Here is a 26462-nt window from a genome sequence, read left to right as displayed (position 1 = left end):
AGTATGGTGGGTCTGACACACCGGTGTCAATGTGTTCTTTTTTCCATTTCCAGGAGTGTATATTAATCATAAGGGACACACACGCTTGCAACAGCCGAGCAAATCTGCTGTTGCAGAACATTGTCTTTGTACAGATCGTTTTCTGGATTATAACAATACGGAAATTCTGTAGTACACTTCCAGCTATTCGCATTGTGTTATTAAAGAAGCATTTCAGATTTTATTAGCAAGTAACCTTTTAAACAGAAACGTAGGTTTTGACTTAAATTGCAATCCTGCTGTCTCTGTGATCACAGGCGAGAGGGAGAGAGTTAATGCTACTCGCTCACCCGTTGGTAATTAGTGGTCACTATCGACAACTTCTGACATCGGTCGCTTTTGATAGTGCGGTGGCGCTAGTCATTTCGACACGTGTGTTGTCTCCCTGTATCTGCCCCGCATACCGTGGTTTTAAATTTCCTGGCACAGCGTCCTCGCCTTGAAAATGACGGAGTGTGCACCTGCCGAAATACTGACGGTTGCTGAAGATGTCACTCAGCTGCATTCTCGTGAATTGATTGAACGAGTTTGTAACTGATCGATTTCTGTCAATGAAACACAACTGGGGTGCAAGTTAAAAGGAACACGGGTGGATTGTCTAGCGTTCGAAGACGATATTGTGCTGTTGTCGGAATCGTTAGAAGAGGCAATTAAAAAAACCACGCAACTATAGAAGCAAGCGACTAAAGCAGGCCTACAGATCTCTATCGAGAAGACGGAGTATATGACGAACACCAATTCAGATCCTAGTTGGATGACACTAGAAGGAGAAAAAATGCAGAACGTGGAGGGATTTAAATACCTGGGGAATGGATAGAAGCTGGGCTGTCAGAAAAGGAAGCAATGGGAACACTAATAAAGAAAAAGAGTTTAGCATACAAACTTCGACATGTACAATAAGAATGCAAAATTAAGAGATAATCAGACAGTGGTGCGCCCTGAAGCCTTATACGCAGCAGAAACTCTTAGCCTAGTAAAAGCTAGAGTACTTAAGAGACTACAACTGTGGAATGAAAGATTCTCTGGAGAATATTGGGACTCCAAAGAACAGAAGATGGTCAGTTTTGGAGGCGAGCGAACCAAGAACTGTATACCAAGATTGAGAGAAACTCGGACGACATCACGAAAAGGAGGAGAATTCTTCAGAGACATCCTTGTAATGGACCGGGGAATATAACCCCGCAAATAATACAGTTTCTATTTAACAAGAGAACGAAAGTACGCTGAGTCCAATAGATACAAAGGGGCCTGGAAGAAATAGGAATATAGGAAGCAGAGATACACAGCAGAGCGATTTTCAAATAAAAAATTCAGGCTTTCACTGGTTTGGACGAAAAAACTACACTCAGAACAAAATAGTCATGGACGGAAGTGCGAACAAGGTTGCAAAGTATTAGAATGAAAGAATACTAGACAAAGAGAAAGAACAAAAGATAACAGGCTGACGCGAATTAACATGGTCCTCAGATCGCTAAAACGAAAAGAAGAAGATTTTTTTTTTTTAAATAACTGCTTCTATTTATGAGGAGTTTTTAAGAGATACGTTAGGAACTTCAGTGTCGCTGGTACGTCGAAGCATTAAGTACCTATCAGAATCCCAAGAACACTTCCAGTTCTCATTTGTTTGCTGGACCCGAATGATCAGTTGACAGTCGGCGCTGAATTCCTGTTCTCGAACAGATGCCTGTTTATCTTATCTTACTTCTTTTCTCAGGTGGAGGCATCTGCTTCACGTAAAGCATTGTTTCGTCGTCAGCAGTGAGAGATGTATTTGCCTTGCGCTGCGTCATTTCGCAAGCGCCAGTCCGCCGCCACGCTGTCGCCGTCCTGCCGTCCAGTTACGTGCTCAGCTAGGGGCAGGCTAAGCGTCATTAAAACTCTACCGTGAGGGTCAATAAAGAACTTTACATTTGAGGGTGTTGCTGCAGCCTGTACCCAAAGACTGGAAAGTTGCACAGGTCACGCCAATATTCAAGAAAGGTAGTAGGAGTAATCCACTAAATTACAGGCCCATATCGTTAACGTCGATATGCATCTGGATTTTGGAACATATATTGTGTTCGAACATAATGAATTACCTCGAAGAAAACGGTCTATTGGCACACACTCGTCCGCAGCTCGTGGTCGTGCGGTAGCGTTCTCGCTTTCCGCGCCCGGGTTCCCGGGTTCGATTCCCGGCGGGGTCAGGGATTTTCTCTGCCTCGTGATGACTGGGTGTTGTGTGATGTCCTTAGGTTAATTAGGTTTAAGTAGTTCTAAGTTCTAGGGGACTGATGACCATAGATGTTAAGTCCCATAGTGCTCAGAGCCATTTGAACCATTTGACGCACAGTCAACATGGGTTTAGAAAACATCGTTCTTGTGAAACACAATTAGCTCTTTATTAACATGAAGTGCTGAGTGCTATTGACAAGGGATTTCAGATCGATTCCGTATTTCTGGGTTTCCGGAAGGCTTTCGACACTGCAGCTCGTAGTGAAATTGCGTGCTAATGGAATATCGTCTCATTTATGTGACTGGATCTGTGATTTCCTGTCAGAGACATCACAGTTCGTAGTAACTGACGGAAAGTCATCAAGTAAAACAGAAGTGATTTCTGGCGTTCCCCAAGGTAGTGTTTTAGGCCCTTTGCTGTTCCTTATCTAAATAAACGATTTGGGAGATACTCTGAGCATCCGTCTTAGGTTGTTTGCAGATGACGCTGTCGTTTATCGACTAATAAAGTCATGAGATGATCAAAACATATTGTAAAACGATTTAGAAAAGATATCTGAATGGTGCGAAAATTGGCAGTTGACCCTAAATAACGAAAAGTGTGAGGTCATCCACATGAGTGCTAAACGGAACTGGTTGAACTTCGGTTACACGATAGATCAGTCTAATCTGAAAGCCGTAAATTCAACTAAATACCTAGGTATTACAATTACGAACAACTTAAATTGGAAGGAACACACAGAAAATGTTTTGGGGAAGGCTAACCAAAGGCTGCGTTTTATTGGCAGGACACTTAGAAAATGTAACAGACCTACTAAGGAGACTGTCTACACTACGCTTGTCCTTCCTGTTTTAGAAAACTGCTGCACGGTGTGGGATCCTTACCAGATATGACTGACGGAGTACATCGAAAAAGTTCAAAGAAAGGCAGCACGTTTTGTATTATGCCGAAATATGGGAGAGAGTGTCACAGAAATGATACAGGATTTGGGATGTACATAATTAAAAGAGAGGCGTTTTTCGTTGCGACGGAATCTTCTGACGAAATTCCAATCACCAACTTTCTCCTCCGAATGCGAAAATATTTCGTTGACACCGACCTACATAGGGAGGAACGATCACCAAGATAAAATAAGGGAAATCAGAGCTCGTAAGGAAAGATATAGGTGTTAATTCTTTCCGCGCGCTATACGAGATTGGAATAATAGAGAATTGTGAAGGTGGTTCGATGAACCCTCTGCCAGGCACTTAAATGTGATTTGCGGAGTATCCATCTAGATGTAGAAGTATATGTACACGGTCTAGTCACATTAATGTGACCACCGCCTTTATTCGACGTCAACTTGCAATACCCACTCAGAGACTGCAGATGGCAGCGGTAGCATTCCAAGGTGTAAAAAGTCCAAACCAGCATGATGATTCGCTTTCAGACCAAGGGTGTAAGCATTTCCGAAACGACTAAGTTTTTAAACTGTTCGCGTGCCACTGTGGTTAATGTATACCGTGCATAGCAAAATGACGCGGGCCATAAACGACGGGGGTCTATGACGATTGTGGAGATGTGCACGGGCGAATAAACCTGCAACTGTTAAGCAGCTGACTGCCCAGATGGTTCAAATGCTTCAAATGGCTCTGAGCACTAAGGGACTTAACATCTGAGGTCATCATTCCCCTATAACTTAGAACTACTTAAACCTAACGAACGAAAGGACATCACACACATCCATGCTCCAGGATTCGAACCTGCGACCGCAGCGGTCGCGCGGTTCCGGACTGAAGCGCCTAGAATCGCTCGGCCACAGTGGCCGGCCTGCCCAGATGAACAAAGGGGCTACCAATATTGTCTCCTCTACGACCATTCAGTGAACATCGCTGCGTTTAGGCCTCCGAAACAGGCGTGTGACTCGTGCACTCATGCTGACTACTGTTCATCGGCGACAAAGGTTGGAATTTGTACGCCATTACCGCAACAGAACGTCCATTGAGTGGCGAAACGTTGCTTTTGCAGATGAAACACGTTTTATGATCCGTCGTACGAATGGCCATCGGTGTGTACGGCGTGAAACTTGTGCAAGCAAACACCCTGCAACAATCACCGGAAGGGTGGTGGGCGGAAGAGAGAGCGTCGAGGTCTGGGGAATGTTCCCATGGCATTTCCTGGGTGATCCTCGTCGTTTTGGAAGGCTCAATGGACCGCCACACGTATGCATCTATCCTTGGGGACCATGTCCATCTCTACATGCAATTTGTTTTTTCTTGCCACGATGGCATCTACCAGTAGGACATTGCCAAGTGTCACAAAGCTCGCAGTGTACGTGCGTTGCTCGAAGAGCACCAGGATGAGTTTATCGTACTCCCCTGGCCACCAAACTTCCTGGATTTAAACCCAACTGAGAATCTCTGGGACCACCTCGATCGAGCTGTTCGCGCCGTTGATCCTCAACCGAGGAACATAGCACAGGCAGTGGAGTCGTCAGGGCTGCAAGTACCCTCCGGAACCTCACTGATTCTCTTCCTGTACGTCTCGCAGCGGTCCTCGCTGTAAAAGGTGCTTATTCAGGCTTTTGCCAGGTGATCACAGTAATCTGATTGGAGTGTCCAATTTCTGTTTCAGTCTAGAAAATAACGATAGCTTCATAGCGACTCATGGCCTCTCTTTTTATATGTTGATATACTACGTTTGTTTATATGAATCGACTTATTCCTTAATAAATGGAGTATACAGGGTGTCTCATGACGAATGGTAAATATTCAGAGATATGACAGGAGCGACCATTCGAAGCAAAAAGTCTAGTACAAACATGGGCTCGAAAATTCGTACCGTAAGAGCTACACTGTGCGATCAAAAGTGTCGGGACAACTCCAAAAACATACGTTTTTCATGTTAGGTGCATTGTGCTCGCACCTACTGCCACGTACTCCATATCAGCGACCTCAGTAGTCATTAGACATCGTGAGAGAGCAGAATGGGGCGCTCTGCAGAACTCACGGACTTCGAAGGTGGTCAGGTGAGTGGGTGTCACTTGTGTCATGCGTCTGTATGCGAGGTTTCCACACTCTTAAACATCCCTAGGTCCACTGTTTCCGACATGATAGTGAAGTGGAAACTTGAAGGGCCACGTACAGCACAAAAGCGTACAGGCCGACGTCGTCTGTTGACTGACAGAGATTGCCGACAGTTGAAGAGGGTCGTACTGTGTAATAGGCAAACATCTATCCAGACCATCACACAGGAATTCTAAACTGCATCAGGATCCACTGCAAGTACTATGGCCGTTTGGCGGGAGGTGAGAAAACTTGGATTTTATGGTCGAGCGGCTGCTCATAAGCCACACATCACGCCGGTAAATGCCAAATGACGCCTCGCTTGGTGTAAGGAGCGTAAACATTGGACGATCTAACAGTGGAAAAAAGTTGTGTGGAGTGACGAATCACGGTACACAATGTGGCGATCCGATGGCAGTCTGTGGGTATGGCGAATGCCCGGTGAACGTCATCTGCCAGCGTGTGTAGTGCCAACAGTAAAATTCGGCGGCGGTGGTGTTACGTTGTGGTCGCGTTTTTCATGGAGGGGGCTTGCACCCCTTGTTGTTTTGCGTAGCACTACCACAGCACAGACCTACATTGATGTTTTAAGTACCTTCTTGCTTCCCACTGTTGGAGAGCAATTTTGGGGCCAGCGATTGCATCTTTCAACACGACCGAGCACTTGTTCATAACGCACGGCCTGGCGGAGTGGTTACACAACAATATCATCCCTGTAGTGGACTTGCCTGTACAGAGTCCTAACTTATGGAACACCTTTGGGATGTTTTGCAACGCCGACTTCGTGCCAGGCTTCACCGTCCGACACCGATACCTCTCTTCAGTGCAGCACTCCGCGCAGAATGGGCTGCCATTCCCCAAGAAACCTTCCAGCATCTGATTGAACGTATGCCTGCAAGAATGAAAGCTGTCATCAAGGCTAATGGTGGGCCAACACCATACTGAATTCCAGCATTACCAATGGGGGAGGGCGGGCGGGCGCCACGAACTTGTAAGTCATTTGCAGCCAGGTGCCCGGATACTTTTAATCACATAGTGTATAAGCACTTGTTAATCTTCGATTCTGTGAAACAGAACTCTTCCACTCTATCCTCTTTGCTGTCCATAATTTGGAAGATGGTAGTATGGAACAAAACAAGAGAAAATTTACAGTAAACATGGACTGTAAAGTGCAAACCTTAAGAGCCATGAGTACTTGTACATTTTCACTACTGTGAAACACATCTCTTCCATTGAATAAGTGCTCATAGCTCTTAAGGTATGCATTTTAGAGCCTATGTTTATCAGATGTTTTTGCTTTAAAGGATCGTTCCTGTCATATCTCTGAATGAGACACTGTGTATAAATGAAACTAACCAGGACTACTCATTCAGTTGCTCTGTGGTATTCCCTGAAACTGTGCTCAAGATTCACTTACGAAATGAGTTCACAGTTTACGATTCAGAGGTGTGTTTGATTGCTAGTGAAGACTAGCAGATTAAATGTAGGCAGATTATGAAATTCCACCTCTGCTCGGCCCTCTATTCTGGCTCTGGGGTACCCAGAGGACACCGGCATGGGCGTCGATTGTCCGCCATATTCTCCGGATTTGAACACATGAGACTCCTATTTGTGGGGCTATATTAAAAGCAAGGTGTACAGCAATAACCCCAAAACCACTACTGAGCTGAAAGCGGCCATTCAGGATGTCATCGACATCGTAGATGTTCCGACACTTCAGCGGGTCATGCAGAATTTCGCTATTCGTCTGCGCCACGTCATTACCAAGGGTGGCACGCATAACGAACATGTCATAAACTAAATCCGAACATCTGTAGTGACGTTTACAAGTTGAATAAAGTGTGCGCACGCCGTAGTTTGTAACTAATTTAGTTTTTTTCATATAGTTCAATAATTGTCATCCTGCAGATAAATCGGTGATGAAGCTGTTTGATGTTTATGAAGGTGATGTTAGTGAAGAAATATTTGTTGGCTTCAAGACAAGCATCTCAGAAAATGTTTAGTTATTTACAAGTCAGATCACCAGTTCAAAATATATGGTTTAAGTTTCTGTATTGTTTCACCTGTAGCTGAATTTTTGTGGTTGTACATGAAGTGTGTGATGTAAGACAAAGAATGTTTCCCTTTACGTTTTGAGACTGGTGCCTCAGGTGATAACATTTTATCTAATTCCCTGTATTTGGACTTTTAAGGTAGGTTTAGAAAGTGCAGCGGATAATGTGAAGTCCAGAAACGTAGTTTGTGAATTTTGTTCTCCATTTTTACCTTCTTTTGCTTCTTTCCCTATCACGTAGTCCTATCTTCTTTCTCTTAAAGCTATCTTCTAAAAATATTCTGCGTGTTCTTCTTTCACTAAATAGAGTCTCTCCTCAAAAAGCTTCGAATCCAGTGAACTTTCCTCTTTTGAATCATAACAACCTCGATCTTCCTTTAACTCTTATGAATACCGCTTCATTTGTTACTTAAGGTATTTCAGTCCGTCTTTCCAAGTACTAAAAAATACGCATTCCTTTTACTGTATGCTTTTTGTTTTTGTGTTACACGCATCGTCAGTAGTTGTACGTTGAAGTGACGAGAGTCATGGGATATCTCCTGATATCGTGACGGACCTCCTTTGGAACGGTGAAGTGCAGCAGCTCAACGTGGAATGGTCTCAGTTAGTCGTTGGAAGGCTCCCGCAGAAATATTGAGCCATGCTGCCTCTATAGCCGACCATAATTGCGGAAGTGTTCCGATGCAGGGTTTTGTGCACGAACTGACCTCTCGATTACGCCTCATAAATGTTCGATGGGATTCATGTCGGGCGATCTGGGTGACCAAATCATTCGCTCGAATCGTCCAGAATGTCCTTAAAACCAGTGGTGAAAATTATGGCCCAGTGACATGTTTGGGGATTTGAAGTCCGTGAATGGCTGCAAATGGTCTCCAAGTAGCCGAACATATCCATTTCCAGTTAATGATCGGTTCAGCTGGACTAGAGCACCCAGTCCATTCCATGTAAAAACAGTCCACACCATTATGGAGCCACGACCAGGTTGCACAGTGCCTTGTTGACAGCTGAAGTCCATAGCCTCGTGGGGCGTGGGTCGCACTCGAACCCTATCATTAGCTCTTACCAGCTGAAATGCGGACGGTTTTCAAGTCGTCTGCTGTCCGATCGATATGGTCACGAGCCCAAGAGAGGTGATGCAGGCAATGTCGTGCTGATAAGCAAAGACACTCGCGTCGGTCGTCCGATGCCGTAGACCATTGACGCCATATTCCACCACACTGTCCTAACGGATACGTTCGTCGTAGCTCCCACATTGATTTCTGCGGTTATTTCACGTAGTGTTGTTTTTCTGTTGGCACCGAGAACTCTACGCATACGCCACTGCTCTCTGTCGTTAAGTGAAGGCCGTTATTCGTGGTCAGAGGTAACGCCTGAAATATGATATACTGGGCAGACTCTTGACACTTTGGATCTCGGAATATTCAATACCCTAACGAGTTCCGAAATGGAATGTCCCATGCGTCCAGCTCCAGCTATCATTTCGCGTTCGAAGTCTGTTAATCCCCGTCGTGTGGCCATAATCACGTCAGAAACTTTTTCACACGAATCACCTGAGTAAAAATGACAGCTTCGTCAATGCATTGCCCTTTTATACCTTGTGCATGCGATACTACCGCCATTTGTACATGTGCATATCACTATCATATGACTTCTGTCACCTCACTGTATTTTTATATGATTTCTTCTTACATCTTCCAAGTATTACAGCGTCTGGAAGTTACGTATTGGGCCTAATTTCACTCTGGTTTACATTACTGTGCATTTCTTGACGTATAGCATGACGAAATATTCCAACAGTAATGTTTGTTTACATAAATAAACATTAGTTGTGTAATGTTTTCTCGCCTTTTTAGTAGTCGAAAAGATGGATTTGAAATACTGTAAGTAGTTATATAGCAATAATGAATACCATGGCCACAAAATGAAGAATTTAATGACGCTCTTCATTTGTGTTGCTAATTTGCTCACATTACACCTACTATAATTTTATTCCCAGTGCCATATCTCACAATTTCCGAGAAATTACCTTTGCTGTTTCCATGGCGTCGACGTTTTTGAGTCACTCCTGTTATTTCATCTTGTCAGTTGTTCCTCCACTGCGTCCCTCTCTCAGCGGAATAACAGCTGACAAGCACCTACTGATAGCCTGAACGGGGTCGCGAACGCAGCGCGGCCAAGCGGCCGCGCCATGCACTGCGCTTAGTTGCCAAGGTAATGTGCACGCGACGCGCAGGCGCAGCAGCAGCAGCAGCGACGTCAGTCGAGGGACGGCGGTAGAGGAGAGAGGACGCAGCGTAGATTGTGCCGCGCCGCGACGTAGCTGTAGCTAGCTGAAAGCAAAGGCAGGACTCCGTCGCGCGCTACGTCCAGCTGCAGCCGCCGCCATGCCTTCCGCCAGCGTAGAGTTGCTCGAAGCTAATGGCGCGCCCGCGTCTTCTGCTGGTTTTAACAACAGGCGCAAGTCGTCGGTGAAGGTGACCATCGTGCCGAGCCAGCCCAAGACGCTGACGCACCTTCCCAAGCGGCCTCCCGTCGACATTGGCTTTACGGACCTCAGCTACACCGTCCGCGAAGGCCGTAAAAAGAGTGAGTATCTTGCTTGATTCGTCTGTCTTGAATTCGTAGAACTGCGTATCTCACCACCAATACTTACGGTTATAAATAGTAAATAGTCACCCAACTTTCTTCAGTTGTTTCATCCATGGTGGCTATTGTTGGCGCCATGATGGATGTAGACTCAAAACATAAACAACAATATCCTCCTTTAGTCACGCACGTGTACAGACTAGAAGTACAGATAATTTACATAGTAAAAAGACTCTGGTTTTTCTTTCCATGTCAACATTTTGTTGTGTGCCATGTACAAATAATGACGGGATGTATTAAGCACCAGAAGATGTGTCTTCAGTATTCGAGACGTATTGTGCTCTTTAGTGAAAAACATGGCAAACTGTAGGCGAATATGTTTTCCTTTATATTATTCAGTTGTTAACTACAATAGATGCATACCATGAAGTTCACTGCCTAAATTGTTTCGAATTCATATTAGCTGTAGCGGTTTCTATTTATGTTCTCTCTGCCGATCCGCTGCCGATCCGCTGCCGCTAACACTTAAAAACCCAACACCGTAATCTGGTTTGGCATTGTTCGTAGGCTACATGAGTTGCGTTTCCTCTCGTTTAGGCTCTTCACCTAATTTTATATCCCAAGGTACACCAGAATATGAGTGCTGCAACTTTATTCAAGGAAATTCAGCTACGATAGCTGTGTTGGTGAGAAATGTGCGGTTTTTAAGGGGGTGAGATACGTTCAGTAGATATTAAGAGTAGATAAGCGATAAGCAATTATACTTCTCGCAGTGATAGTTCGTGATTCTGTTATCGAGGGTGCAAACGAAGATATACAGCAATCACATGTGGAATGACCACGAGAATAATCTATCGTCTGACCATGATTTGTTGTAACGCTAGAAAGAAAGACGATCAACCAAGGACTTCGATTTTTGTTGAAGATCACGATGTGCGCCTTGATATTTTGGATATTGCATGGAGGAGAGTTAAAAAGTGGCGTTTCGAAGAAATTAGAACTCACTTGAAACTTTTGGATTTTTTACTCTTTAGAGATAACATTTGTGAGAGGTTAACACCAGATGAGTTATTTGTATGGTCCACAAAATTACCTTCTGCGTAGGCTAACATTATGTCAGACCACAACCTCTTAATTATATGCTATTCAGTTCATAGGCAAATAGCCCTTTGGGATGGACGGAATTTTTTTTCGCTTTTATAAGAATACAGATACAAGGACTGCTGTATGTTATACTATATATTTAATGACAAAGAAAAAGAAGTAAATGGTAACAGCTATAGCTGCGAAGTAACTTACCTGTGGCGAGTGGAACGTGGGTGGTGACGTTAATTGAGTCACGGAAGAGATCTATCTCTGCGACCCGATACGCTGATAAAATATGACAACCTTGCACCAGAAGGACAAACAATGAACACCGCAGAGAATGAAGCGTCACCAAGTTAGAGTTTGCCCATCGGACTTTGGTACTTGACCTAGTGTGAACATTTTGGATCCATTTTTGCGTCCTGCTGCCCATTGTGAGCGTGTCGCCAAATTCTTAGCTATAACAGGAATTTTACTGTTGCATGTTTGCAGAATTATGTATGGGAGGTATGTGGTCTGCGATTTAAATATTGGGATCCTAGTAACTGGAATTGATCCAATTCAAGAGTATTTGATTACTTCGTAAATGTATGACATCTTGACACAGAAACAGGATTTAAAAAGGAGTGGGTATCACTACGAAAGAAATATCATTGTTTTCACGATGACAGTAGTGCCATTTGGAGCGCATTTGTGCTAAACTAAGGAAACAGCTGAAAACCAAAATGTGGACAGCCTATGGTGGATATGAACGGCACTTGGCCCCGAAAGCTAATCCACACTTAACTCTTTAATATGTCTACCTTCCCACAAAATAATGCAAAAGGTAAGAGACTTTGCATGATATGAAAACGAAGAAAGATGAAAGGAGTGGTGAGTATCTTTAGTATTAACTAAATTTGAGAATAAAAGACTTACCACTGACGACGTGATTGTGGTGGCGAAACATGTTGAGAAGAAACTAAAACGTTGCTTTTCAATAAGGCGGACATGATGGATGGAAAAAGAACACCACTATGCCATTACCGTCGATAGTAACGCTAAAGTGTGATATGAAGTCTTTTTTGCGGCCTGCTTGTGGTTAATACTATTGCATTACGTCTATACTCGACAAACCACATTACGGTGTGCGGCGCAGGGTACTTTGTGTAACACTGCCACTTCCCCCATTTCTGTTCCAGTCGCGAATGGTTTGAGGGAAGAATGATCGCTGGCAAGTCTCCGTGTGACCTCGAATCTCTCTGATTTTAATCTTTTAGCGAAATACACGTAGGAGGAAACAATGTACTGGTTATCTCTTCTAGGAACCTACGCTCGCGGCACTGTTACCGTGATGCAGTGCGGCTGTCTTGCAGCATCTACCACTGGAGTCTCCTGAGCGTCTTCCAGTGAATGGACCTGGAACAAAACGCGCTGCTCGTCTTTAGATCTTCACTGTTTCCTTCCTCTATCAATCCTATGTGGTACGGATCCCAGACGGACGAGCCAGTATTCAAGAATAGTTTGAACGAGATTTTGTTAAGTTTCTTCCTCTGTGGGTGGACTAAACTTCTTAAGGATTCTTCCTGTGAATCTCAGTCTTGCATCTGCCTTAGTTTCATTTAGTTTTATGCGACCATTTCGCTTTAAATCGCTCCATGCGCATACTCCTAGATATTTTATGGATGTAACTGCCTCCGGCGATTGGTCTGCAAACATAGAATCACACAATAATGAGTGCTTCTGGCTATGTATGCGCAATACGTTATATTTTTTATGTTGTCGGTCAGTTGCCAATCCCTGCACGAAGCTTTGGTCATCTGCGTGTCTTCCTGGATTTCGCTGCAAAAAAAAAAAAAAAAAAAAAAAAAAAAAAAAAAATGGTTCAAATGGCTCTGAGCACTATGGGACTTAACATCTTAGGTCATCAGTCCCCTAGAACTTAAAACTACTTAAACCTAACTAACCTAAGGACATCACACACATCCATGCCCGAGGCAGGATTCGAACCTGCGACCGTAGCAGTCCCGCGGTTCCGAACTGCAGCGCTTAGAACCGCACGGCCACCACGGCCGGCCCGATTTCGCTGCGGTTTTCTTGCGCAGCGGCTTCTCTGTATACAACTGCAGCACCCGCGAAAAGCCTCATGAAACTTCTGACGTTATCTACTAAGAGATTAATATATATTGTGAAAAGTACTGGTCCTACAACACTACCTTGGGGCGCTCCCCAAGTTACTTTTATGTCTGAAAATTTATCTCTGCTGAGAAGGACATGTTGTGTCTCGTTTGCTAGAAACTCTTCACATCGATCTTGGAGAAAGAGATCGAAAGAATTCATATACCTCAATGACTGTACCAGACTGCCTCAGGGGGCTTGTAGTGAAAACAGACTAGAAACATCATTTACATGGCCATTTTTCCTGCCTCCATAAGTGAGTGATGATGATGAGGAGGTCCCATATTCCGTGGAGCGTAGGGAACGATGCGGGAGACCCGCTCCGCCGACAAGGCAAGGTCCTAGCGGAGGTGGTTTGCCATTGTCTTCCTCCGACCGTAATGTGGATGAATGATGATTATGACGACAACACAACAACACCCAGTGATCTCGAGGGAGGGAAAATCCCTGATCCCGCCGGGAATCGAACCCGGGACTCCGCGCGAGAAGCGAGAACGCTACCGCAAGACCACGAGCTGTGGACATAGGTAAATAGAGAGGGATTAAATTGTTCATTTGTGTGGCCATAATGTCCGCAGTTGCTTTACAATTCCTGCGGGTATTTTCGTTCTGTCGTTACAACTACAAGAAATTACGTTTGTTTTCTTTTTTTTATCGTCAGACACGTTTCACTTTATTGATGTGGAGCATCATCAGCGGGCTACGTGTAGGCGAGAAACCAAGCAGAAATCACCGTAACTAAAATCCGAGACATTGTTAAAGAATTGTTTTTTTGTCTTAAAAACAAATCAGAATGTAAATATCTTTAATTACAGACCACTGATGGTGCTTTACCTCAATAAAGCGAAAAGCGTATAGCGAAAAAAAAAAACACGCATTTTCTTGTAGTTGCAACGACAGAACGAAAATACCCTCTGGGATAGGCAGGAGATTGAGCGACTGTGTAGGCCTACCTTCCACATCCCACTAGCGGCTCGCTGCATCGTTTACTACCCGATAAAGCCGGAAAGACGCTCCCAAGAAGGTATTCGGCACAGTTAATACAAATACAGAATACGACCAAACGCACCCAAACTCTTCTGGTTACGTAAGAGGGGTTAGCAATCGATCCATGCCCTTGAAAGCGCCCTGCGAAATTTTTACCCTCTTTTCCTTGTGTTTCCTTTCCTTTTTTAGTGCGTTTCTTCTCCTCTTGTGTTGCCTCTGTATGTGAGGATTTGGAACTGCGTCAGCTCTGTGTCTTTTAGCCGTTCTCCTTGTTCGCTGTCCGTCCCTTCACCGCATGTGTTCCTGTTTCTATGCGTTTGGGCGCTGATGACCATGCTGTTTAGCGCCCGAAAACCTCAAACCACACACACACACACGCACACACACGAGATAGAATGACCCCGCTATCGCAGTGAAGAGTGAGGTACGTGCTGGACTACCTGTGTGGCATCGCGAAAGAAACGTCTGAGGCTTCCGGACATATAGCGCACGTTTCTACGGTAATGCTGCATGATTTTTGTAAGCTCAGCGCAGTATCATCCGGAATGAGCAAGTTAAATTTGTGGCTCAAATGGTTCATTACAAATCTGTGTGAAATCTTATGGGACTCAATTGCTAAGGTCATCAGTCCCTAAGCTTACACACTAATTAACGTAAATTATCCTAAGGACAAACACACACACCCATGCCCGAGGGAGGACTCGAACCTCCGCCGGGACCAGCTGCACAGTCCATGACTGCAGCGCCCTAGACCGCTCGGCTAATCCCGCGTGGCTTAAATTTGTGTGTTAGTCAGAGTTAACAACATTACTGTTCTTAGGCGGAACTCTGCAGCTCACCAAGTAGCAAGCAGAAAACATCAGACTGCCGCTGCAGAGATTGGGATTAAGTGATAGAAACATCCACCGTCTCCCTTCGGTACAGATCGCACTGGTTAAATAACCTTTAAATCCGACGATTGAAGAAGCTAGGAGAGACATGTCATTTGATCTTTATCTTTTTCAAAGCAGTCATGCTTAAATTGGCTGTGTGACTCTCCGAAGATACATTATCTGATCAAAAGTCCGCTCTGGTAGGTACGGGGTCAACGTGACTGCATGCCGAAGCGAGGGGGCTGGATTCGATTCCCCGATTCTGAGGTTTTCTGCGCACGGGGACTGGGTGTGGTGTTGTGCTCATCATCATTTCGTCATCACCGACGCGCAAGTCGCCTGAATGGCGTCGACTAAAAATACTTACACCTGGCGGCGGCGAGCCGCCACGCGACAGAGAGAGGGACGCCTAATCAGAAGCGTCCGGAGTCCTGTTAGTGCACATTAATATGGGGGTGGCCACCCATTGTCTTTTTGATGGCGTGAACTCTGTTGAGGACACTAACAATGAGGTGTCTGAATGCCTGTAGAGGAATGACAGCCCTTTCTTCCTCAGGATCCGAAACAAGACATGGTTCAAATGGCTCTGAGCACTATGGGACTTAACATCTGAGCTCATCAATCCCCTAGAACTTAGAACTACTTAAACCTAACTAACCTAAGGACATCACACACATCCGTGCCCGAGGCAGGATTCGAACCTGCGACCGTATTGGTCGCGCGGCTCCAGACTGAAGCGCCTAGAACCGCTCTGTCACAACGGCCGGCGCCCGCCGCCCGCATCTCGTGGTCGTGCGGTAGCGTTCTCGCTTCCCACGCCCGTGTTCCCGGGTTCTATTCCCGGCGGGGTCAGGGATTTTCTCTGCCTCGTGATGGCTGGGTGTTGTGTGCTGTCCTTAGGTTAGTTAGGTTTAAGTAGTTCTAAGGTCTAGGGGACTGATGACCATAGATGTTAAGCCCCATAGTGCTCAGAGCCATTTGAACCATTCATCACACCGGCCGGCCTAAAACAAGAGTAGTTAATGTTGGACGCTGGAGTCTGGAGCGAAGTCGTCTTCCAACTCAACCCAAAGGTGTTCCATTGGCTTCATATCGCGACTATGGGAACCCAGTCCATTTCAGGAATATTATTGTCCTCACAGATGTACTGTCATGCTGGTACCAACAATCACCGTGTACGAATAGTTCCTCTACTGTACGCAGTACACAGTGCAAAAAATGGCTCTAAGCACTATGGGACTTAACATCTGAGGTCATCAGTCCCCTAGACTTAGAACTACTTAAACCTAACTAACCTGAGAACAGCACACACATCCATGCCCGAGGCAGGATTCGAACCTGCGACCGTAGCAGTCGCGCGGTTCCGGACTGAAGCGCCTAGAACCGCTCGGCCACCGCGGCCGGCTACACAGTGCAGTAAAATGTGATAATCAGCTGGCCTCTGTGACCGAGCGGTTCTAGGCGCTTCAGTCGGGAACCGCGCGACCGCTACAGTTCAAATGGTTCAAATGGCTCTGAGCACTATGGGACTTAACGTTTAAGGTCATCAGTCCCCTAGAACTAAGAACTACTTAAACCTAACTAACCTAAGGACATCACACACACCGTAGCGGTCGCGCGGTACCGGAATGTAGCGCCTAGAACCGCTCGGCCACACAGCCGGCGGCCACACCGGCCGGCGACCGCTACGGTCGCAGGTTTGAATCCTGCCTCGGGAATGGATGTTTGTGATGTCCTTAGTTTAGTTAGGTTTAAGTAGTTCTAAGTTGTAGGCGACTGATGACCTCAGATGTTTAGTCCCATAGTGCTCAGAGCCATTTGAACCATTTTGTGATAATTTTCCTGACATTTAGCGTTTTCTTAAGAGCAATAAGGGGACCGCACGGTAACGATGAAAAACACCTCTAAAACTCCTCCGCACTTCACTGTTGGCACTACACATGATGGCAGGCAACGTTTTCCAGAAATTCGCCAAACCGAAACCATTCCATGAGACTGCCACAGGTTATAGCGTAATTCATCGCCAAATCACGCCTTTCCAGTCGTCGACTGCCCAATGGCGTCGCCCTTCATACCACCTCAAGCGTTACTTAGTAGTGACTGCAGAAACGCATGGCTTTGAGGAGTGATCAACCATTGTACTCCATCCTCTTTAACTACCTAAGATCAGTCCTTATGCTAGCAGCAATACTGGAAGCACTTTGGAACTCATGGGTGATAACTTCCGCTGTGTTCGACGGTACCTGTCCGTCAGTACGTGAGGTCTGCCTGATCTTTATTTAGCTGTTGTTGTTCCTTTGCGTTTCCACTTCACGGTAACATCACCAACAGCCAACTTGTGCAGCTTTAGAACGGTTGAAATATCCTTCAAAAATGTTTCAAATGGCTCTAAGCACTACGCGACTTAACACCTAAGGTCATGTCCCCTAGAACTTAGAACTACTTAAACCTAACTAACCTAAGGACATCACACGCATCCATGCCCGAGGCAGGATTCGAACGTGCGACCTTAGCGGTCGCGCGGTTCCAGACTGAAGCGCCTAGAACCGCTCGGCCACAGCGGCCGGCGAAATATCCTTGATAGACTTGTTACTCAGGTGACCAGTCCACGCTCGAAATCACTGACCTCTCCTGAGCGAGAACTTCTGCATTTTTTCCGGATCTCACGGAAAGGTTAAGAATGAAACCTGCTGATCCTAGCCGCGGCATGGTGCATTTCTTGACTGGCACGGACCTTATCCCACGCACTTGAACCGCGTGAGTCTAAGAGACACATCTACGTGTACATGCGGAGGTGTGGGAACCCACGAACGCACAATCCTATTCTGCGGGAAATACAGACAACACAGGAACACACCAGGAATACAAAACTTACAGACTGAACGACACATAGACGATGCAATCAGAACACCGGAATTATGGGACGAACTAAACGTGCTGACAGAAAAAATCTCAGATGAATACCATAAAGAGTACAGGCGCGAGAGACCGTACAGCCGACAAACCTACATGCAGCACCTACATAGGCGCCATAGTGTGGAGGATGAAAGCCGAGACAGAAAGAAGACCGACAGAAATGCATTGGTCTAAACATAGTGTACAGATATCATAATAGACTACACATAACTACAGCTCAATATGAATAGATGTAAACAGTGTCGGCGCACCGTCGCAATTGCCATAGGCAAACACGGCACTTTAAACCTGTCAATAGCGTAATTATCTTAGTAACAGCTTTAGTAATTAGCACAGTAATTATAGATTAGCATAGATCTTCTTAGTTAAAGGTAAGCAAAGGATTGGAGACTGAGGATCAATGGCTTGACGACTAATTCCAAGGCTTTGATCCTCAGTTCCCCAGGGTGGAGGGACTATAAACTTCTTCCTTTCCTATCTTCTTTCCTCTTCTTCGTTCTAAACTCTATTTTTGTATTTCTTTTTCAAAATTTAAATTTCATGTAAATTTTTGCTAAACGGTTAGGGAAAGCTGCCGTAAAGAAAAGGAAAGAAAGATAAATAGCAAACAAAGATAACCAAGTAAAAAAAAAAACAGACAAAAACAAAACAGGATCAGCTATGACCCGCCTCCACGTGGCGGGACACGAGCAACGGTGCGATCGGATGCGGGAACTGGTGAGTAGGTTCAGCCACATCAGCGCCCATATACCGATCTCAGAGCCGAAGTGGTCAGCAAAGACCCACCTTAAGCAGTCAGGTGGTGGGTCGTAAAATCAGGGCGGCATGTGGAAAAAAAGTGTACTGCTTCTGTACTGACAACGCAGTACTCCCCACCTTCTTTTTTACTGGTGGGTCCGCCTCTCGTGACCCTAGCGGTCAACTCCGCATTACATAGAGGTATCGGGCTACTTTTGATTAGATACTGTGTAATCCCATATTGATCCATTGATGAGTGGTAATATCTTTCCTTTCACTGAAACTATTAAGCCATATCGAGTAAGGGGGCGCTTTGGCTAAGACAATCAGGAGTAGCGGGGCTCGAATCCTCATCACACAATCTAGGTTTTTATTTTTCACGCTTTCAATAAACCGCGCAAGGCAAATGCCGGTATGGCTACTTTGGAAAGGGGAAGTCCTTTTCTTATCCGACCTTGTACGCCGGCGCCCAAAGTATTTCTGAACCCTGACGTTGCGTCGCACGTGTAAGAAAACTACATATATATCACGTTCTGTGATTGGGGGCAGTGTACAAAAGGTTCGTCGAACATGTTTATGTGGTTTTGTGACTTAAGTGCACTTTGCAGAACAGCCATTTTCTTTAGCCTCGTTTCATTTATAATAGGTTTCGTAATACCTTGAATGGTAATATGTATACAGATGTTCGAATTGAGCAAGGTCGGGGAAGTGGAACAGCAGTTCCATAAACGTTTCCTGTCTAGTTCGCATGGATGGTCTTTATTTATTGCATCTTTTCGCACAACCATCTTTACCTACTCTGATAATAATATAAAAAGAAATAGACTCATATTTGGAATGCGTTCCCTTATTAACAGATTGGCAGTTTTTCTCAAGGAAACCAACAGGACATTGGCATTTGCAATGCGTATGTTTTTGGAAGTGCGCCAACATCTGTGGAAAACATGAGGTACAAAAACAATTAAGACGCAAAAATCAGTCCCGTGTATCATAGTGTAACTATATTTGCGAAGGAATAGATAAACAGACAACTTGATGACTAGACGGAGCGAAAGTTAAGAAAATACGGTGACACAGTTCTTAGCCTATAGCTCTTCCGCGTACACACGCTAAGCTAGATGACTGTGCATTTACGTGCTGACACGAGACAGCGGCACGTTGGCAGCCCTGCAGGCGAAATGCCCTTTGTGGCCATTTGCGGTGCTCAGTTCAGACATTACCCCTGAGTTCCCTTCTCTCGTCACCATTTAGGCTTTAGGTGTGTGCAATTTTCTGAAATATGAATACATCAGATTTACAATAATATTCTTTGTGCTAAAATCGTCGGAATTACATGTGTATATTGTTACTCGTCAGTTAATTGATGCACTTTATCACGCAGAAACAAGCCCTGTGGAACGTAGCTACGTATTTTCTGTCATTGGTATGTTAGACTGTTAGTATAAAATCGTAGTTTTTTATGACTATACAGTCAGTCTGGCCCATGTCCTTGCAGGCAGTCGGAACAGTAGGATGCATGGCGTACTCGAGAGCTTTATGATAATGCTGGCACACACACACACACACACACACACACACACACATTCGCAATAGTTTTACTCGCACATCTGATGGCGTGGCCGATGTTTGGGGTCCTCCAGATGATTCCGTTATATTGTAGCGATTCTGTCTGCGGCGCTATCCACATTAAATTATGAACTGATATCTGTGAGGGAGAAATTATTTCAAAAGGCCTACGGACTCCAGGTTCACTGAAAACAACCTTAAACGGAGCTACAAGTGAGAGAAGTCTTATATGATGCTTCGATTTCATTGCTTTATGATGTGAACGATGCGTGTTTTTACCACACGTGCTGATGTCTGCATGTGGGGCACGAAATAGTGCAAAATAACTCGAATTTCAGTCTAGCAGCTTGGTTAGTGCAGAGCTTAGCCGTTGCTCTGTACGATCTTCGAGCACAGCATAACCCACTTCAGACAAATTCTTCATTATTGATAGTGATTGCGGAGGTTGTGACCCAGACTGAAGAGCGCAAACTTGCGCCATCAGAAGATGCGCCGGCGGCTTTTGCAAGAGCGCGCAGGCAGGCGCTCCGGCGCGCTCTGTGGCCGAAAGAAGGCGATAACTGCGCAGTCGCGGAGTTTGATCCGGACCTTCCTCCGGCCTGTCTGCCGCCGATAAGGGCCGCGTCCTGCACAGTCTCAGAGCAGAACCTCTAGCGAATATGCTGCAGTAATTGTGTGTGTGGCAACACGTCTTACAAGGGGACCAAGCCTACTTAATATCGCGAATGTCATCCAAATTTATGCTATATGCAGGGCTCGACCAGAAATGGAAGTGACACAAATGGGAGCTTCAGATGACCAAGAGTTAAGAAACAAAGAAGTTGGCGTAGTGGGAGTAGGAAATTTGTAAATTTGTAGTAAGGTCTTATGGGACCAAACTGCTGAGGTCATCGGTCTCTATGCTTACACACTACTTAATCTAACTTAAAGTAACTTACGCTAAGGACCACACACACACACACACACACACACACACACACACACACACACACACACACCCATGCCCGAGGGAGGACTCGAACCTCCGACGGGGGGAGCTGCGCGGACCGCGACATGACGCTTCAGACCGATACTGGGAATCTATAATCTCGACGATTTTTGCCTGTTATAGATATCGATACTTGCAATCAAGGTTATATCAAAATCTCCACAGTAGTTCCTGAGATTAGCGTTCACAGACAGTCAGAAAATCGCGGCGGGGTACTTGTCAGGCTTCGCTGCGCTCTGGAGCTGCAGCGGCAGCTACTTCAATGTTTTCCCGCTAGATACCGCCCCTTCTCTGGCTGACTAGAGAGCCTGTAAGCTGACCAGCTCGTAGCTGCCACCATTTCCAAAAGACGTCACTTCAACCGCCAGTTAAATATGGAACAGATAACAACATGTATAGGTATCCCAGAAATGTTGTGACAAACTTCGATGGGCTGTAGAGGCTGCCCTGGGGAACTAAGCGAGGATAGAAACCCGTATCTGGAAAAGCCATCTAACGACACTGCAGAGCGCCAAAGTTATTGGTTCCGGCGCCTGCCACTAGGCACCCCTTCAACAACAAATGTGACTTTGTACGCTGACGGACCCTAGTCGGAACGTCTCGCAGTGTTTTCTTGTTCACTGAGGGAGAAGTTGCTGCATAGTCTAACCTCGTTGCCTTAGTGTATGATTTTTCCGGAAAGAGGTTCCATCTGCAGTTTATTTTTGTCCTGGGTATTGAAACACATCGGAGTTTCCGGGTTCTGGAAGAAAAAAATCTGAGGATGAAAACCCGCGTCCGAAACCGTCATCCACCGACGCAACAGAGCACCACCTTCTCAGCAGCAGCTATCTTCTTGACTGCGATCGTGGGAATCAGTCGCGAACACTGAATAACGAACAACATTCCGAGGCGTGCCGCCTACGGTCAGCGTACAAAATCACCTTTCCTGCCGAATGCTGGGGCCCAGCAGCCGCCACGCTCTAAGCGTCGTTGGATGAACTTTCCAGACACGGGTTCCTATTCTCCTCGATTTGTTCTTCAAGACACCCTCTACAACTCCTCGAAGTTTGTCGCAACGTTTCTGGGTCACCGTGGATATTACAGACTCGTAAGGTTCTAGGCGCGCAGTCCGGAACCGCGCGACTGCTACGGTCGCAGGTTCGAATCCTGCCTCGGGCATGGATGTGTGTGATGTCCTTAGGTTAGTTAGGTTTAAGTAGTACTAAGTTCTAGGGGACTGATGACCACAGCTGTTAAGTCCCATAGTGCTCAGAGCCATTTGAACCATTTTTGAACAGACTCGTAATTACCGTAAAGAATAAATTATATACACAAACCGTGCTTGTGAATTAGTGTATCTATTCACCTTCATCTACACCATACTCCGCAAGCCACCTAATGGTGCGGGGCGGTGGGTACTTTCGGTACCCCTATCTGATCCCTCCAGGACTGTTCCACTTGCGACTAGTGCGTGGGAAGAATGATTGTCCGTGAGCCTCTGTATTGGCTCTAATTTCTAGAATTTTCCCCTCGTTGTCAAAAAGCGAGATGTATGTTGGGGGAAATAATATGCTGTCCGACTCCTCCTGAAAAGTGCTGTCCTGAAATTTCAGTAGTAAATCTTTCCGTGATGCACAACGCCGCTGTTGTAACGTCTGCCATTGGAGTTCGTTTAGCATCTCCAATACACTCTCTCGCCAGCTAAACGATCCCGTGACGAAACGCGCCTGTCTTCGTTGGATCTTCTCCATCTCTTCTATTAATCCAACCGTATAAATGGCCCTGACTGATGAACAATACTCAAGAGTCGGCCGAACAAGCGGCTTGTAAACCACTTCTTTTGTGGATGTATTACAGTTCTGTATGATTCTTCCCATGAATTTCAGTCTCGCAGCTATCTTTTCCTGCTGTTCGTTTCATGCGTTCATTCCCTTTAAGGTCGATCCGGATTGTTACTCCTAGGCATTTTACGATAGTTACTGTTTCCAGCAATTTGCCACCTCTCGGTCTGTCCTATATTTGAGATTTTCCACAAATTTTTTCGAAAGTGTCAGTATCCACGTTTTAATGTTTTTTTCTCTACTATTATTTTCGCATAAGACAACCGTGATGACTTGAAAGCAAGAACCCCTGTCTGTCGTGAATGATTAAGAGAGTTTGATCAGCTGTCTATGCGTGTGCATGAAATGCTTGTGAACAGCTCGTAATCTGCATGAGGCTATCAGAGGTGGTTCGCTGACACGCCTGCCACTGTTCTGAAGCGGTGAGAACCGCACTGAGTTAATTATTGATACAGGCGAATGGAGAAACTCGCGTGGAAAATTCTGATGTTTGTGTCGCTGGCACGTCATCAGCGGTGGAGAGTATTTGTTGTTTCAGCGTTCTCCAGCAAGGATGTCGTCGTCTTTCTGTTCTCCAACTATTCCGACATCTTCCTTCTAAAAACTTATACGCTTTTTTGTGAATGAGAGCTATGCGGTTGATCCTGTAGCTTCGCTTCTCGGGAATTGTAGCAACAGGAGAAGAAATGAGACTCGTAACAGATCAGAAAATCTGGCTGCTATGCGCTAGTGCTAGAAGGCTTACATTCCGCGTTGAAAAACAAATACTTTAGAACGGTCGTTGCAATTAACACAGTTTAAGATTTCGCTTAGATGTCTTACTGAAATACCAAAGTGGCTTCTACAATCCGATAGTATTCCACTACTGAAATTGTACTCCAATTAAAGACGTAGAACTATTAATTAATTGGTATATTTATGTGTGCGTTTCGAAACTGACCAGGTTAGTTTGAATATCAAAAAATTTACTTACGAGTGATTCTGTTGCCAGTGAGCATCAGCGGTTAGCAGTTCTTGGCTGGGTTTACGGGAATATACTTTGTGGGCTCTATTCAGTGCACTCTTAGATGTAAATCGTACACTAAGGCTAGCCGGTTTCCTCTATCAGGCTAACGCAGAGGGCGGTCGGAATGTGTTTTTCGTTACTCCTATGGGTTAGACGGCACGTCAGAGATGAAGACCAATTTCAGAACAAGAGACATTACGCGGTATGTTTGTTGAGGCATGTTTTATATCACAAGAATTGCGTCGTATCCCATGATATTTCGAGGCGCTAAAAGGTTTATTTCACAATAACACATTACTATCAGATAAGTCTTTTCACGTTAAATGCAGATAACGAATCCAAAGGCTAGCTGTTGACCAGAATGTCGCCTCTTACAATGCTACAATCCAGTTAAATTAATTTGCGTCTGACGTTTAATGTCAAAAGCTGCAACGTTTTCGTGACAAGTATTGTCTGCTAGCAGTCAGCAAAGTGCTCCGTTATCCGTGGCGATAGAAAATCGATGTAGAGTCTATAAATCGATTAAGTGTCTATGAAAAGTCCCACAAAAAATTTTGTAAATCATGTATGGTATAAATCTCTCTCTGCCTAAGCATGTTAAATCTGTGCTCTTGTTAGGGCCGGGAAAGAATTTTAAACTTATCACGTCATATCTCGATCAATACTCAATTCACTGAAATATTTTTTTTCGTTGATTATAAATACCTCGGTTGGGAACGCATATTTCCAAAGTGACGAATCACATTCCTTTCTGTTTTTTTGGAAAATTGTCAATATTAAACTCGTAATAAGCATGAAGTTTGAAGTCTACTGGTTAAGATCTCAAGAACACGTACATGTACATTAAATATTTTCGAAAATATACAAAATTAAAAATTAAAGCTATGTAATTTAGAATGTAATTGTGTGTAACAACAATAAAACAAATGATGTAAACTTTTTTCTTTACTTGTTTTGACCGGAACTGACGAGGTTAAGTAGGACTACAAGTTTCTGCAAAAAACTGAAGTGGCCCGGTCGTTCAGTCTCCGGTTTAAACTATAGAACTCCCTACGGTGTGCTGGGTCGACTCCGATAGGATCATAGAATGAAGTGGTACAGTGGTTCCAACACCAGATTGGCGTTCGGAAGGAACGAGATTCAAATCCTCTTCCGGTCATTCTTAAGTGGGTTTTCAGTGATTTCCTTAAATTGATCAAGGAAAGTGCCGGAATTGTTCCTTTCAAAAGGACACAAAAGAGTTCCTTCATATCCTTTCGCTATTCGAGCTTGTGCTCAGGCTTCCGTCTGATTGGAAGTTGTGCAGTAAGCATTCCATTCTTCCTTTTCTCAATAAAATAAAGACTGTGCTCTTCAAACGAATCATCGGCTTGGCGATAGCTTTTCTTTCTTCCAGTGTTATTTAGCACTGGACCATAATCACTTGTTTGTGGCCCGCATCTCGTGGTCGTGCGGTAGCGTTCTCGCTTCCCACGCCCGGGTTCCCGGGTTCGATTCCCGGCGGGGTCAGGGATTTTCTCTGCCTCGTGATGGCTGGGTGTTGTGTGCTGTCCTTAGGTTAGTTAGGTCTAAGTAGTTCTAAGTTCTAGGGGACTGATGAGCATAGATGTTAAGCCCCATAGTGCTCAGAGCCATTTAACTTTTTTAACTTGTTTGTGACAGTTCTCGTATCAGTAACAGCTGCGTAATTGGAGAAGTATTGGTGACTGCACATCGTGACTGTACATCATATCATACTTTACTTGTCCGATTTGTCATTTCATTGTGGATGATGCACACTTTGGCTCCCACAGAATACTATAAATAACGGCACTGCGTTGAACACTTATCGGACTGCGAGCAAAGTTCAAAGATGGTAGACAAAGGCCTTGCACACGTCAGCTTTTGCAGCCGCGTGCGTGAAAAACTCCTCCATCGCTTCTCATAAGAAAGTGAAACAATCCCTAAAGTTTCTGAGACCCAGTCTACCACTGTTTCCAAGTTGTTTCACCATATTTTAGCCATTATCAGTAGGTGCTTTCTTCTTCTTCTCTTCCACATCTATATTTTATGCGACTGATATAGTCAGCGCCACTGCCTTGCCGCAGTGGTAACACCGGTTCCTGTCAGATCACCGAAATTAACTGGGCTGGGCCAACACTTGGATGGGCGACCATCTGGTCTGCTGAGTGCCGTTGGCAAGCGGGGTGCACTCAGCCCTTGTGAGGCGAACTGAGGAGCTACTTGATTGAGAAGTAGCGGCTCCGGTCTCGTAAACTGACATACGGCCGGGAGAGCGGTGTGCTGACCACATGCCCCACCATAACCGCATCCAGTGACGCCTGTTGGATGACTCGGCGGCCGGTCGGTACCGTTGGGCCTTGACGGCCTCTTCGGGCCAAGTTTA

General features: G+C 45.1%; 1 protein-coding gene across 2 annotated transcripts in view; it reads left to right on the top strand.

The window, feature by feature from the left end:
* LOC126091891 (ATP-binding cassette subfamily G member 4-like) overlaps positions 1-26462 on the top strand; it is a 311475-nt gene that overhangs the window by 159512 nt on the left and 125501 nt on the right. The window contains exon 2 of one of the 2 annotated variants that reach the window (XM_049907187.1): positions 9807-9937. In XM_049907187.1, the coding sequence (XP_049763144.1) occupies positions 9807-9937 (131 nt within the window). Of the gene's footprint in view, positions 1-9600; positions 9938-26462 lie in introns of those variants that run through there. The other variant, XM_049907186.1, reaches the window with a different exon arrangement.

The sequence above is a fragment of the Schistocerca cancellata genome, chromosome 7 (assembly GCF_023864275.1).
Source record: "Schistocerca cancellata isolate TAMUIC-IGC-003103 chromosome 7, iqSchCanc2.1, whole genome shotgun sequence".
Taxonomy (NCBI): Eukaryota; Metazoa; Arthropoda; class Insecta; order Orthoptera; family Acrididae; genus Schistocerca; species Schistocerca cancellata.
The sequence above is the reverse complement of the archived record's forward strand: the minus strand, read 5'-3'. Positions and strand labels throughout refer to the sequence as shown.